We start from the raw sequence: 16,130 nt of genomic DNA, 5'->3' as shown, positions 1-16,130 counted from the left end.
CACACAATAAGAAATAGATAAACTATTGAATAGGCCTATATCTATTAAAGAAATTGAATAATTAATAACTTTGTGTAAGTCTGGGGAGAGGAAATCCTGGGGCAAAATACCTCTAAAAACCAAAATCAGTCAAAGGGAGAAATAAAATTTAAAACCCATTTATTGCTTACAAACTGTAGTCCGGGTCCATCTCCCTCTTCTGCTCCTGAAGAAGCAAGCCAGCAAGCCAGCAAGCCCCTCCCCCTAACCTCTCAGGTTCAGACACACCCTCTTCTCCACCCCTGAGGATATGCAAATGAACTAAAGCCAGGCCAGATACTCTGGATATGTTTCAGTTTTACCCACACTTTGCAAAACAGAGATTGTCAAACAAGACTTGTTCACTCGTGAATTCTAACAAACATTTAAAGAAGAAATTATACCAATTTTCCACGATACCTCTCAGAAAATAGAAGCAAAGAGAATTTTTCTAACTCATTCTATGAAGCTAACACTGGCCCAATACCAAAACGAAAGACATTGCCAAAAAACTACGAAAAATGTTTCTCATAAAGATAGATGCAAAAATCCTCAAGAAAACATTAGCAAATTAATTCAGCAAAATTCGTTTCTAAAGATCATGAATACTATCCATTTCATATTAAGGATTCGAGAATGGAGATTACATACATGTGCATTTAGGTTTTTGTTGTTTCCTGGGTGCTCCATTAGCACTGTAATCCTATTTATACACAGATGATCATATTAAGAGTTATAGTTAATCCATGTGAGTTAACCCATTCAACCCGAGATGAACCAGGTCTAATACTTTCATTTTCCAGTCCTAGGCACAGACAGGTGCCTAGCATTATAATAGATGTCTACTATGTTTGATGAATGATTGAACTGAGATTTGTTCAGGCAGTTTGAAGAAAGCAGAAGCATTCCCAGCTTGCTTGCACCCCTAAAACTGGATGTCCAGCCACAGAGCCACACTGCAATGATGGGAGTGCTACAAGCATTTATTCAATTTATTTAATTAGCTCTAAAACGACAGCAAATATTAAGTTTTGAAGAAACGACTCTCAGGCCAGAGATTTCTAAACTGTGGGTCATTAAATTTTGTGCATTACAACCAACATTTTAAAAACTAATATCGGCTTAAATATGTCAAAGTGCTGCTCACTTGGCAAAACTGCTAGCAATGGTAAAACTCTTAGCAAAAGCAAGGCTGTTTTGTCAACCTTTTGTTTCAAAAATTTTACGTATGCATTGGGTCAGGTTGTGACTGATGTTTACCAGCCACGGTTAAACACGTTTGTAGCCCCGGAAGTGCGGGCTGCTAGGGGTGGAAGCTCAACAGGGCAAAGCGCAGGGAGCGCGGGAAGTCCCACGCCCAGAAAGAAACAGACTCTCCACGCACTCACTGGTTCAAAGGGCGCCCTGACTGAGAGAGCGGCCCCTCCCCCGACGTCTCGTCCACCAATGGGCGGCCTGTGCGGGGCGGGCTGGCCTCGCGCGGGCGCCTGGAGAAGCGGCTGCGTGGCGGCTTCGGAGGACCAGTCTCCGACGGCGCGGTCGGGACGTGCAAAGCCGGCCGCGAACGACGTCGAACGCGCCGGATCTTCTTCACGGAACCATGTTTAGGCAAGAAGCATACGCCAACGCCTCTCCCGGGGTCGTTGCTTCTCGGCGAAGCTCGGCAATGTCCCAGGCTCCGGAAAGGGGGCCGGAGGAGGAGCCGAATCGAAGCGGTCGCGGGGGCAGTCGGGGCGGCAGAGGTGGCGGCCGCAGGGACCCCGCCGGCCCCCAAGAAGAGCCGCTGTGCTTTGGATTGAGGAACGACTGGGTCGGCACGGTGATCGGTGAGAGGGGGTGCGCCGGCGGGACTGGGCAGAACACCCCGCCCGCCCGCCCGCCTCGCCTCCAATCAGCTACTGCCTAACGAGACTCAAGGTTTCTCCCTGCGATGTCTTTAATGCCTTCTGGTGCTAGAACGATGTCGTTCAATGCACCTTTTAATATTTCAGAGGTGGTGTTTTAGAGATGGTGTTGCGGGGAGCAAACTTAGATTTATGAAATCTTTGAGATGAAAATCAGACCCTTGACAGCTTACCCCGAAATGATCCAGAAAGCATGCTGATATCCGTCTGTTTGAGCCAATAACCAAAGATGAGAAAGTGTAGGATATTATTATAGGGCTGCTCAGAGCATTAGCCACATCTTGAACTTAGTTTAACTTGATAGGATTGATCTGAAAATCAGGATCTTTTTTCTTAGTATATCTTAAGTTCATTTTTGAAAAGCATTTAGTAATGATTGGAATTTAGACTTGCCCCATTATTGCCATTAGGTCTGAGGATAAATTCCAGCATTTGCCCATTAGGTATAGAAGCTAATATTTTGCTTTACTCCCCTTTTAATCTCTTTTGAAAAGACACACAGATTTTGTGTGATATTAAGTAGAGCAATAGAAGACTGGTTGCTAGACCAGCCACAGGTTCATTGACCCCTTCAAGGAGGCTTGGCTCAAAGGTCTGAAGAGTGACGCTCCGTAAATGAAAGCCACTAGGTTTGCAATAAATATCACTTACACTCTCAACAACTAGTCAACACCTGTGAAATGCACCGTGCTAGAGAGCACGACTTGATGTTGGTTCTGGATCCATTTTTTTTAAATTGTGGTAAATACAACAAATTTCCATAAAATGAGTTTAAATGTGCAGTATAGTATTAACCGTAAGACTGCTGCATAGTAGATTTCTAGAACATTTTCATCTTGCATGTCTGAATCTACCTATTGAACGACTTCCCATTTCCCCCTTCCCCCATCCCTGGCATTTTACTTTCTTTCTATAAGTTTGGTTACTTAGATAGCCCTTAGAAGTAGCATTATTTTTTTGCATGTGGTTGGCTTATTATGCTTAGCATAGTGTCCTCAAGGGTCACCCGTGTTGCAAATGGAAGGGTTTCCTTTTTTAAGGCTGAAATCTTCCATTGTATATACCACATTTTCTTTATCCCATCAGCTGTTGATTTAGGTTGTTTCTACCTCTTAGCTATTGTGAATAATGCTGAGTGAATATGGGAGGGCATATGTCACTGAGATCCTGATTTCAGTTCTTTCGCATGAAAGCCCAGAAGTGGTATGGCTGGATCATAGTAGTTCCAATTTTTTTGAGGAACCTCCATACTGTTTTCCATAGTGGTTGCACCAGTTTACAATCCCACCTACAGGCACAAGGGTTCCTTTTCTCTACATCCTCAACACTTATTTCTTGTCTTTGATGACAGCCACTGTAACAGGCATGAGGTGATTTTGTGGTTTTGATTTGCATTGCCCTGGGTTTTAAGACCTTTTCATAGATGCCTGTTGGACACTTGTATGTCTTCTTTAAGGAAATGTCTACTCAAGACCTCTGTTTTTTTAATTGGAATTTTTTGTTGTTGTATTGTAGTGTGCAGGCCTTCCAGTTTCTCCACATCCTTGCCAAGACTTGGGCTCCAGTTAGTTTTTGCTTGGGCTGATGATGTATCCTCAGTATTTCCCTCTGTGGAAGGAGTCTCCTTCCACCCACCAACATTTGCAATAGAAAGTTCTCGGTTCCCCTTTCCAGACTGAAAGTGACCACTGGACCCTAGGAATCTGTTCAGATGATTTGAGAAAGAACTAGAAAAGGTTCTTTGCAGAAAGTAGATAAATCCCCCTTGTTAGTTTCAACTTCTTTAAAAAAATTATTTTTAAAAACAGGTCGTGGTGGGTCAAAAGTACGAGATATCCAAAGTACAACAAACACCAAAATACAAGTAAGTGGTCTGTGTTCTTAAATCCTGAAAGAGTGTAGTTTGTTCCTAACTCTAGTTTCTGCTCAGTTCTTCTGGGTGATTCAGGTAAGTTGTCAAACCTGTTACACTGCCATTCTTTACAAGAACTCATCTAAGCAGAGGTCCATCCCAAGTCTAGGTTTTTTGACTCATGGGGGTAAGAATTGTTAGAGATACTCTTCACTGAATCTCTGGGGAGTATTGCCCATCAAGCCCTTCCTGACCCCCACCCCTCAAACTTTTGAGCTGCTCCTGTGTCCCCAGTCTCAGGAAGCAGCAACATCATTCCCCAGGTTCCTAAGCCAAAAATCAATGACGTCCCTCTCAGCCTACAACCAGTCCCTCCCTGAGTCCTCTCCAGTTCCTGTATTTCTCAGGGGGAACCTACGTCACCTGGGGTGTTCTCCCCTAACTGGCCATTCTGCTTCCAGCTTTGTCCTCCACTAGCCATTCTCCCCTGTGGCCCCATGTCAGTCTTTCTAAAACACAAATCAGGTGTTAGGGCCTTTTCTTGCATAAGAGTCTTCCGTAATATCTCAGACATTGATTGAAACCAACACTATAATTTACTTTATATTCTATCCTACTTGAAGTTGAGTGATTTTTGAAGGGGGCATGGTGAAGGGACTTCGGTCTCAACCACCTGTTTTACCTCTTGTACCTAGATAAGAAAAGGGCATTCCCAGGCAGAGATCAAAATTTTTGGCAGCAAAGCAATGCAGACAAAAGCAAAAGCAATGATAGACAATCTTGTTAAAATACAAGAAAGCCGCAAATCAGAACCCCAAGTCGGTAAGTAATTGTTGCCCATAAAGCCTGTAAAATTTTTTAAATTTCATTTGTGTTATAAGCCATATAATAGCTTTTTTTCCTGATAATAAAGCTTCAGAGTGCCATCTTTAAGTCTAGTCAGTTACAGGATATTTTTCTGTGAAACCCAAGAATACTTTTTTCCTCAAATTAAAACACTTAATCTCTGTGGTTAAGCCTAGCACTTTTACTTTTAACCACAAATGAGTGAAGGAAAAAAAAACAAAATAACTTTTGAATACATTTCTATGAGTGGTAGAAAGGATTAGTCCTGGATTCCTGTCTCTCATGTTCTCTTCCCTGGAACATGACTGACTTTGAAAACTGCGTAGTTATTTGGTATTTACACAAAACTCAAATCTGCTTGGACTAGAGCAAAAGCCAGTATTGAACCATCTCCAGAGGCAACAAGGATGTAAAAAGAACAGTCTTGGGTCCAGATGGCAACGTTGCTTCCATGTTTCTTGGGAGAAGCATCTAAGACTATCCATTAATCTAGGATAACACCTGCCTCACAAGACTACTGTAAAGATGAAGTGATATGTGTGATTTATTAGCAGATTGATTAACCCATCTTATGCTATTTAACTTTCCCCCAGTAAATTAAATTTTTTTTCCATTTCATAAATCTGAAGTAAATAACTACAAAAACCATAAACAGAATTGTCATGGTACTGCAGTTCTAAAAAACTAAATTTCAAGCATTATTGCCTGGTTATTAAAACACAAAATAGTAAATGGTTTAAAGGATTGTGTAGCAGTTAGGATTTGCATTGACACTAATTTGGTAAAAATATTTTTAACAGATATTGTTGCATTCCAACCTTCTGGTAGAAGAGATGAAAGGTCAGATGACAGAGCTGCAGGTCAGCCATTGATTGATTGGGACCAAATTCGAGAAGATGCTTTAAAATGGGAAAGAAAAAAGTGGTCAGGTTAGTGCTGCACCCAACATTTACATGTGGTGGTGTTTCTCTTAATTGAGGTTTTTATTCTGTATCAAATGCATTAATTTTAGTAATGAAATCTATATGAAAAATGATAGTAAAACTTGAAATGCTGCCATTAGTCCCAGGACATGAAAGTTTCTATGTTGTGATTTATGCTATAAATGGAAAATTAAATATAAATACACTTATTTACACCTTGTCTTATTTGAGGTAACTGCAAAAGTTTAATGAAATAAAAAGAAAATTGGCCCAAGGGGAAAATGAAGGGAATATATATACATGCCAGCCCTATGTTAACATTGTTGCTGTGATTAGGCAAAAATTGATCTTGGAGTGAGTGTCCTGGCTGCAAAGGGCAAAATGAAAAGGGAAAAAACATTTAATAAGTATAAAATTCTTTAAGTGATGGACTTTTAAAATTTGTTTAATTTTAAATCAAATTCTCACTTGGAATTATCTATGGTGTATATTGTTTCACATTCTATTCACTGAATATCAAAGTAAATTCAGGCGCCAATTTTGCCTCTCTGAATGAGGCAGTGATACAACTTCATTTATTTAAAATCAGAGAGCTAATCACTAACATGTGACAGATATTACCAACAACTGATTCCACAGTGGCAGTCAGCCCATGTCTGCGTTAAATTTCCAGTGCCACCTGGCACAAGATGGTGTGTTGGGGAAGTTTGGGATGAGAGGCCAGAAAAAGGATTTAAGTTTGGAGGATATACGATAGACATTTAAGAAAGAAAACAAAGTAGCTTGAGGGTAGAATCAGGGTTGAATAAGTATTTTATTCCTAAATAGTAATGGGATGGATTTTCAAGAATGATAAAATCAATTTACTGTGCTTGAGAGAAGATTCATCATTTGCAATGATTGTGTGCTTTGTAAAACTTGGTTTCTTTTATATTTAACTATTAAAGATCTCTTTTCTTGAGTGAAAAATGTAATTGAAAGACAAACCAAAAAGGGAAACTATCTTGGAGACTGGCATAAGCCTGGCTATCAGACTATAGAGCAACTATCTAAAACTATATGTTTATGCAAGGTTAATGTATGTAGTATATATTTTAGTTTGATTTCTTTTATTCTGAGTGTGTCAATGAAATTTAAATTGTCATTTTCAAAGTTTAAATTTTCAACTTTGTCCCAGATTTACCTCCAATTAAGAAAAATTTTTACATGGAGTCAGAAATGACAAGTTCTATGTCTCAAGAGCAAATAGACAACTGGAGGTAGGTAATTTTATTTCTTTAAGGGAGTGTATAGTTAGTTTTTTAATTAATTCATTTGGCAGAGATTTGAAATGATTGCATTTGAAAGTTACACTTTCCATATTCAAATGAAAACTTGGTTGCAGCCCGCATGATATATTAGAGCAATGCTAGCCAGTGAAACTTTCTGCAAACATGGAAAATGGGCTATATTTGCATCTAATGGGGTAGTCACTATCCCTATATAACTGTTGAACACTTGAAATATGGCTAATATAATTGAGGAACTGAATTTTTAATTAAAAATTTTAAAGACCATATGTGGTTAGTATTGTATTGGACAGCAGTTTTAGAAAATTATCCCTATAACTGTTGAAAATTGAAAGAAATTGATACATTAACATTTTTAAAACTTATCTTTGATCCTTATTATCTGGAACTAAAAGTCCTAAAGACAACATTTTTTTCTATTAAAGTCTGATACAAAACTGCAATAGTATGATATAGCAGAAAGAACATTTATTCTAGAGTTTGGGTAAGGTTCAAACCTTGGACAAATACTCATTGTCACCTGTAATGAGAGTAATTCCTACTTTACAGGATTGTTGAGGATAAATTAAGGAAATAATGTGCAGAGCATTGTAGACTGAAGTGTTTGCCAAATCCTATTTTGAATCATGATGCATATAATATCAGATTCTATTCTTAACCTTTTCATGAAACTTTCCATTCATACCTGCAGTGTACTTGTTTCCTTCTCTGCAACTATTTTGATATGAAAAAGATGGACTTCTATTTCTTAATTATATTTTACTGTAACTTTACTAACAGTCTGATTTTAATCAGTTGCAGCTGAATTTCTAGATATGACCCAAACTAATACTGGAAAAAAAATTGGCTTGGTGGGTAAAGAGACCAAAGCCAGTAATGTTTGTTCTATTTTTTCCTTAAAGGAAAGAAAATTATAATACAATGTGCGATGACTTAAGGGATGGTGAGAAACGTCCTATCCCCAATCCGACTTGTAAATTTGAGGATGCCTTTCAAAGTTACCCTGACATTATGAAAAATATTAAAAAGGCAGGTTTTCAAAAGCCAACACCAATTCAGGTATGCTTTAATTCTAATCTTTCACTGACCCTTTTTCCCCTACATCTGATTGTTAGAAGTTCAATTACCAGGCAGCAACTGCCTCTTCTTTTTTTCATATTTTATTCACTTTACTTTCTTAATCTGTTTCAAGACAGTTAAAGCTTTAAATAAAATTTTGACATTGTGAAGTACATTTTTTAATACAAGACTTATGTTACTCTATGTTATATTAGAACTGTGGTGAGACAGTCTGGATGACCAGAATTCTAACTTTTTAAAAAAACAAACAGTGAGAAAGCGTAACTGGCAGCGGGGCTCCAAGTTTACTTATATCCAGCATGTATCACACAGGGGGTTCTGAGTGAACCATAACATTTGGCACCTGCCTCTCATGAGCACCTCAGACCTGCACCGCCAGCCCAGCCTCAGAAATGTTTGGAAGAAGTTTGGGGCTGGGAGAGAAGGGACACTTGACAAAGAAATGCATTTCTTACTTTAATATTTATCCTTCTGTTTCAGTCACAAGCATGGCCAATAGTCCTGCAAGGAATAGATCTTATAGGAGTGGCCCAAACTGGGACAGGAAAGACTTTATCCTACTTAATGCCTGGATTTATTCATCTTGATTCTCAACCAGTGTAAGCATTCCCACAACAGTTCTGTTTGTAAGGACTAGACCATGGGTGCCAAAAGGGCAACTAAAGTTTCCTCCATCTGTTGCATCAGTCAGGTCATGCCTTGTTCCAGAGAAATGCACTTGCGCTGTGCTGGTCCAAGTGTACATGGACAGAACACTTTAGGAAGCAATACATAATAGCTGCCAAAAGTCTTAATAGTGAAACATTGGGAACAAATTGCTTAGATTATCATATCCAAAATAATCGCTTGAGAATGTTTAATCAAAAGGCTGGTATCTGGGCCCTTGGATTGTATTGTTTTGCTCTTTTTCTGTACTTCCCCACTTTCTATGGTGGGTATATGTAACGTTGACATGTTACTGCAAATTTGAAAGCACTGATTGAGTGCACCATGTATCTGAAACAGCAAATTTAATGATCTCTTTTCTCTCCCAAGAGCTAGAGAAAAAAGGAATGGAGCTGGCATGCTGGTCCTTACACCCACTCGAGAATTAGCTCTTCAGGTGGAAGGTGAATGTTCTAAATATTCATATAAAGGTCTTAAAAGGTAAGTCCTTTTGGGGGCCATTCCTGCATCAGCATTTTATTCATGTGTAGCTTTGTATATTTTCCATTATTCACACATTTAGAGAATCTGCTCAGCGTGGGTCAGGTGTTAGCCCTGATCCAAATCAGCTGTAGCCAAGGCGGCTGCAAACACGTCTCCTTGGGACACACGGCTGTGGGGTGATGGGTGCGGGTAGTTCTCAAAGGGGCAAATACTACTGCGTGATCCTCCTCTTTAGTTATATACCTTTTACTTTGTTTTACACCCAAAATGCGTGGGCTGGTTGGGATTTTGAGTTGTGATGGGATACTCCTTGCCTGAATATGATCCTGTTTTTTGTTTTATTTTTGAAGTGTTTGTATATATGGTGGTGGAGACAGAAACAGACAAATACAAAGCCTGACAAAAGGTGCAGATATCATTATTGCAACTCCTGGAAGACTGAATGATCTGCAAATGAATAATTTTGTCAACCTGAAAAGCATAACCTACTTGGTAATCACGGAATAGGAATTTGGGATAGTAGGAGGAAGAACTCAACTCTTACTAATGAAAGGCTTCTGGAATGGCTGTCCTTTTTATAACAGTTTTAATTTCTAGGAATTGTTCCCATTCCTTCTAGTATGTTAAAATAAGGATTTTAGGATAATTCTATTTTAGTGGCTTTTAGAAATGCTGGAAAATATAGGTAAGTACAAAAGAAAATTAAAATCCACATGGATATTGGACATTACAGTTTTTTTCATTACATTTAGGAACTATTGGCCAATTTAAAAAATCAAATCAATCTCCAGGAAGAGGCCTTGGTGTGCAAGGGGTGGGGGCAGTTGGAGGGAAAAAAAATCAGTAAATCTATGTTAAAACTATGGATAGCTTATTTTCTCCTGGAGAAATTAAAATAGTAGCTTTAAAAAAACTAGTGGCATAGGTAATAGGGGAAAGGAAAAAAGTTACCTCTTAGTATTATATTTATAAAGAGAGCCTATATATTAGCTACCTTCCATATCTGATCTTGGCCACAATAATTTTTAATGCAGGTATTAGATGAAGCCGACAAGATGCTAGATATGGGATTTGAACCCCAGATAATGAAGATTTTATTAGATGTGCGCCCAGATAGGCAGACTATTATGACAAGGTAGGTAACACGTCTGCAGCACAGAAACCAGCGCAACAGAAGCCATTCTCTGAGGTCGGTTTTCCCACAGGATTTTTAAAGCATTACATGAGTTATCTTGATAACCTTTAGGGAAAGATAGCATGTTCTCTTTCAGTGTAACAACAGTGTAACTGCAACAGTGACTACTGGGTTTCCTAAATGAGAGAGATTTCCATCAAAACATGCAGGGCTCCTGGAGGGGAGGCTGTTCATGGTGGGGTCTCACATTTGAGTGAGTGATCACCTGTCCCCAGAGGTGACCACTGGATTACTGAGGACTTTGCCCAAGACAGAACTGAGGAAGCAGTGTTATTTAAATGCAGAGTGACCTGTAGACCATTTTCTCCTGGGCTTTAACCCTTGTGTCATTTACATAAAAAATAGTGTGTAACTGAGGAAATATACTCAGTTTTCTCATTTTGTTTTCTTAATACTCTTCCCATCAGTGTAACTACTGTGAAAGTACAAAAGGTGGTTACTTGCATTAATACACATGGTTGAAGAAACATTAGAATTTACATATACCTTCATCAGTACACAAAAAATGCTTTTTGGCATAAGCACATGGTTTTCCTGCTGGCAGTGTATGAAAAATACTAGTTTTTTTTCCTCTCTCATAAAAGCCAAGCGAAAACGAATCTAACACTTAACTGTTAAGCTTGTTTCCCTGTAGTTGTGTTTCTTTGTGAAGTAGTGAATCTAGTTTCACTGTAGTTGAGTGATGCTTTGTGAAGCATACATTTTAGGTAAAATCTGCCTTAATGAAAAGTTCTGAATTTGTCTCTCATGGGTAATTTCGTTCACAACGTTCTCAGGGAACTCAGTAATGTTTGGTTTATGTTGTACAACATGTTTTATTTCCAGTGCAACGTGGCCATCCGCTGTCCGTCGGCTTGCACAATCTTACTTGAAAGAGCCGATGATCGTGTATGTTGGTACTCTGGATCTAGTTGTAAGCTTGTTTTTTATTACTATTAACAGTATTATTATGGAAATTTTAATTACTTTGTGTTCTGGTATGTCTACTCTGCTTGCTCCTTAATTTTAGCAAATCCTAGACACATGATTTTATCCATAAATACTTCAGTAAATATGGCTAAAAGACTAATTTTAACATAACTACATTATTATCTCACATCTAAAATTTTAGTACCATCAAATATTGTCAGTGTTCCTATTTTCCTGATATTTTTATTAAACTTGCTAGAATCAGATTCTAAACAAGGTCTACATATATAAACCTCATGTTCTCTTTTTGTGAAGTTAAGATTGATCAATGGATTTAGATGTCAGTAGTTATATAATTTATAATTAAAGGTCTCCATTTTATTTCTCTTCCATTAAAAAGTCCTCAGCCTTTCAATTAGTAACTGAAAATTGACCCTACACTTAATCACCAGTAATTAATAGTAATGCATCATTTCCGAGACTCATTTCATTGGGCTGTCATGAAAGGTAGAATAAATGCTCAATTCTTTCATTTTCATCTATGGATCAAAACATGGTATAAATGCTATTTTGAAATTTTGCGTTAAGTTGTCCAAATACTCATTAAATGGAAAGTGTGTCATTAGGTGATCATCTTCCTTCATTTTAAGGGCTGTGCCCAAAATTCCTGACAGTTTTAAGCTTTTCAGCTTAGCCTCACTCCATGGTTCTTTTCCTACCATGGTAACCAGGTGCTTTCAACACACTGCCAAGCATCCAAGAGTTTCCAGCTTAGCTTAGGTGAATAAGTGATAAAAAATGAACAGCTGAGCTACAAATCCTTGAGTTAAAACAGGTAATTTTGCAAGGCCTGGCTTCTTTTCCTTGTAACAGTTTATTTAAAACATTAACCAATGATAGAAGTAAAATGTCTTTTGTGACAGTGTATGGGGTTTACCTACCAATGGTGATGTACTGTGTGGTCTTTGAATCCTTTAGGCTGTAAGTACCGTAAAGCAAAATATAATCGTCACCACAGAAGAGGAGAAACGATCTCACCTCCAGACTTTCCTAGAGAGTATGTCTCCTGAAGAAAAGGTCATAGTGTTTGTCAGCAGAAAAGCTGTGTAGGTATTGTTTCTTCAGCATCCTTAACCACCTGTCAGGTGATTTGTTTAGTATACAAATAGAAATAACACTGATTTCAAATGCAGATGTAGATATTTCACACAGTGCACTATGTCTGACTTCTGCTAATAGAAGTGAACTAGTGAACCGGTGTTACTAGAATAAGCAAGTAAATCACTGACTTACCTTTTGCCTCAGTGCTGATCACTTATCAAGTGACCTGATTCTCCGACACATATCAGTAGAATCTCTTCACGGCGACAGAGAGCAGAGTGATCGAGAGAGAGCATTAGAAAACTTTAAAACAGGTACATTTATATAATTAATTGCTGCAATTTTTAAGTGTACGATGCCTGGGCATGGCTGAGTAACAGCACCTTTTGATGGATCCCATTTCTAAAATGTCTTCAGCTTGCAGGCCCCCAAACTATACTTGTAGAGCTCTAAGTATTAATAGACTCACAACTACCCAAACTCAAAATAGCTAATGTTTAATGTCAAGGTAATAATTTGCAATAGGAGATGTTTCTATTAATTTACTTGAAAGGCATGTGTGTGTGTGTCTTGGTGACACAGTTCAGATGATTCAGGGACCGTTTGCTGAGCCACGGTACCTACTTTACTGTAACTTGCCAGCAGTTAAAAATAAACACTATAAATATCCCTTTCCCATTTTAACTATCATGTTAACATTAAAAGCATTAGTTCACCTCATTAGATATTAGGGGAAAATACGCTCTGAGATATGTCTTGGGTTGTCTCATGCTAGAATGTCTACTCCTTTGGCTTTCCTCTTTAGGTACAGTGAGAATACTCATTGCTACCGACTTAGCATCTCGGGGACTTGATGTTCATGACGTCACACACGTCTATAATTATGATTTCCCCCGGAACATCGAAGAATATGTGCACAGAGTGGGGCGCACTGGAAGAGCAGGGTAAGCAAGATAGCGCGCCAGTGAAAGGAGCAGTCCCAGGCTCCTCCTCGCTCCCCCCGGCCCCTGACTGGCGGCTCTGACCTGTAATGGTCTGCACTGCTCCAGGCCGTTCTGTACTTCCTCCTGCCCAGTGGGACTGCCCCAGACTCGGCCAGACCTCTGGGGTTAGCTGCATGCAAATGCCTCTAGGTCTCACCGTCTGTCTGTAGTGACACAGCACTGAGTCACTCCACCCAGCGGCTCTCTGCCCCAGGCGGCATGGCTAAGAGGACTCCCCCTCACCCCAGAGCGCTATCCTATCCCATGCAGCATGCTGTTTAAATAACTGCTGATTCTTAGATTCCAAACTGCTGTTTGGATGAAGCTAAATCTTAATACTGTGTGTGTGTGTGTGTGTGTAACATGTGCACTTGTGAAAGAATTGAGGTTTCGCTGTTTTATTTTTAAATTATACTAACTGAAGTATCAGTATAAATATAAACTACATGAGTTTTTTCCCCCCTTAAAGGAAGACTGGAGTGTCAATTACCCTTATCACTAGAAATGATTGGCGGGTTGCCCCTGAATTAATTAATATTCTGGAAAGAGCAAATCAGGTGAGAATATTCAACTCATTAGAACTCTACCTCATACCACTTTTTTCTGACATTTTCATGAATTCATTTACTCCAAGTACTGGGGCTTCCTGCTTCATCAGGAAAGACATATTGAACAAGTAATGAGGGCGGTAGCATGGCAGAGATAAAGAGCTGTAATGCCACAATGGGGGAACCGAACCTAATGGGGCGCATCACTGAAGACCCTGCTGAAGGAGAATCTGTGTGGTGGGGGCTGGGCGAGCTGTAGAGGAGTGGGGCGCATACTCCAGAAGGGGGCACGTTCAGGCCTGGAGGCGAGACATACAGAAGTGACTGTGAGGCATGTTACAGGCACAGGAAGCACCTAGAAGGCCGCCCAAGCAGGGGCTAACAATGAGCATTTTTAAGATTTATCTGGTTTTAGAGTTTGAAGATTCAGAGTTTAATATGTAAGCAGACACATTTCACTGTTTGAAAGATGTCATAATTTATTTGGAGATTGTCTGAAGCGACTCGGGGGCATTTCACCATTATAGTAAAGCCATTACCTAAGAAGTCTCAGTCCTGATGGCACACTTGACGGTTACAGAGTGTCCCGGAGGGCCTTGTGGCAATGGCTGAGCGATATGAAGCAAACAGACTGAGAAAAGAAGCAGAAAGAAAACTGGGACAACCCCAAGGAAGACCCAGGAAGTTTTATTAATGTCGGTTGAAAGTACTACCAGCCTACATACAGGAGGTAAAATTTCAATGATACGTGGGCTTTCTTCCTCAGCCACGCTGTGTTACTGTATTTACTGCAGTCAGCGTTCTCTCAATATTAACATAGGTTTTATTCTTTACCTGTTCCCTAATTTCAGTTAATGTCTCTTAAGAGTTAGAAGTATTAATTCAGACCTGAGAACAGTTGTACAGAAAGATCATTAGAGTATAATGGAATTGGTGGAGGTAAAAACCGATATAATCTTCTGAGCAATTTGGTAGTGTACTAATTATAAATACATATTCTGGGCCCAGCAGTTCCTCTTCCAGGAGTATATTCTATAATATGTCTGCATGTACAATTAAGATTTATTGCTTAAATATTTGTAATAGGGAAAGCCGATCACCTAACTGCCCAGCAAGAGGCCATAGGAATAAATTATGGAGAAAATGTCTTTGCAAACAGTAAATCTGATAAGGGATTAATGCCTACAATATAGAAAATTCAAAACTGAGAAGCAACTATTAAAAAATGGAAAAAGGACTTGAATAGACATTTCTCCAAAGAAATACATGTGGCCAACAAACCTATGAAAAATTTCTCATCTCCACTAATCATTAGGGAAAGGCAATCAAAAAGCCAACAATCACCTCACATCCATTAGGATGGCCACTGTAGGGTAGCTATTTACAAACTGAAAATAAGTGTTGGCAAGGATGTGGAGAAATTGGAACCTTTTGTTGGTGGGAATATAAAATGGTGTATCCACTATGCAAAATATGACAGTTCCTCAGAGTCCCAAACATAATCAATTCCACTTCTGGGTGTATATCTAAAATAATTGAAAGCAGAGTACTTGTACACCTGTGTGGCAGCACCTTTGTTCCTGAAATCCAACAAAGGTGGAGGCAACCCAGATGTGAATGAATGGCTAAACAAAGTGCTACGTAAAAGGAAATTCTGACACTATAAACATGGACGAGGCTTTAGTGAAATAAGCCAGTCACAAAAGAACATGCTATACCACTCCACTTACATGAGGTCCCTGGAGCAGTCAGTTCGTAAAGCAGGGCAGAAAGGTGTTTGCCAGGAGCTGGTAGGAATGCGGAGAAATTGGGAGATATTTAATGTGTGTGCAGTTTCAGTTTTGCAAGAGGAAAGTTCTGGAGATGGTTGTAGAACAGTGAATATACTTAACACTGCTGAACTGTATACTTGGAAATGGGGAGACAGTAAATTGTGTGTCTTATTGCAGCTGAAATTTAAAAAGATTGGAACAGCAATTTGTCTTTTTTCTACTAATTTTTCAGAATTTATTCCTTTTTTAGAGACATACTATTCAAGATGTATGGAAGTATTGAGAACATGCTGACAGTATGAAGAGACTGATTCTTAAAAATAATAGTGTTTAAAAATGCAGATTCAATATTTTATACTTTAATAAAGTCAAAAGTATTTAAACAAATTGAAAATTTTTTCATGAATATTAAGGAATGTAACATTAAAATTTCACTTTTTACCCCTTTTAAGTTAAAAAATAAAAGTAACTTTTTGGCTCCGGTAATGTTGCTGTATTAAGGCTAGTCTTTGAAGGGTTTAAAGCTTGTTCAGATGTTGCAGTGGCAGTGAAAAAGAAGCT

At 38.9% G+C, this 16,130-nt stretch overlaps 2 protein-coding genes across 6 annotated transcripts in view; one reads left to right on the top strand and one right to left on the bottom strand.

Annotated features, from left to right (window-relative positions):
* Nucleotides 1-200: 200 nt before the first annotated feature.
* On the top strand, nucleotides 201-14,491 carry DDX43 (DEAD-box helicase 43). The gene is made up of 16 exons (XM_036916203.2): nucleotides 201-1,844; nucleotides 3,731-3,786; nucleotides 4,470-4,596; nucleotides 5,421-5,549; nucleotides 6,721-6,802; nucleotides 7,735-7,891; nucleotides 8,393-8,511; nucleotides 8,948-9,058; nucleotides 9,412-9,553; nucleotides 10,096-10,196; nucleotides 11,082-11,169; nucleotides 12,144-12,271; nucleotides 12,471-12,580; nucleotides 13,072-13,210; nucleotides 13,719-13,806; nucleotides 14,378-14,491. Exons 1-16 carry the CDS (start codon nucleotides 1,619-1,621, stop codon nucleotides 14,489-14,491), a joined length of 1,917 nt encoding a protein of 638 aa, XP_036772098.2. The 5' UTR covers nucleotides 201-1,618.
* CGAS (cyclic GMP-AMP synthase) overlaps nucleotides 4,622-16,130 on the bottom strand; it is a 25,225-nt gene continuing 13,716 nt past the window's right edge. Inside the window, exons 2-5 of one of the 5 annotated variants that reach the window (XR_008994464.1) lie at nucleotides 15,528-15,584; nucleotides 13,983-14,096; nucleotides 12,459-12,520; nucleotides 4,622-5,519 (exon numbers count right to left, since the gene is read on the bottom strand). Coding sequence is in view for 2 of the 5 variants with exons in the window: in XM_057494284.1 (XP_057350267.1) it covers nucleotides 12,477-12,520; nucleotides 13,983-14,096; nucleotides 15,528-15,584 (215 nt within the window). In the remaining 3 variants the exon portion in view is untranslated. The other 4 variants (XM_057494284.1, XR_008994465.1, XR_008994463.1 and 1 more) reach the window with 4 other exon arrangements.

Source organism: Manis pentadactyla, chromosome 16 (genome assembly GCF_030020395.1).
Source record: "Manis pentadactyla isolate mManPen7 chromosome 16, mManPen7.hap1, whole genome shotgun sequence".
Classification (NCBI taxonomy): Eukaryota; Metazoa; Chordata; class Mammalia; order Pholidota; family Manidae; genus Manis; species Manis pentadactyla.
Note: the sequence above shows the minus strand (reverse complement) of the source record. Positions and strands in the feature narration are given on the sequence as shown.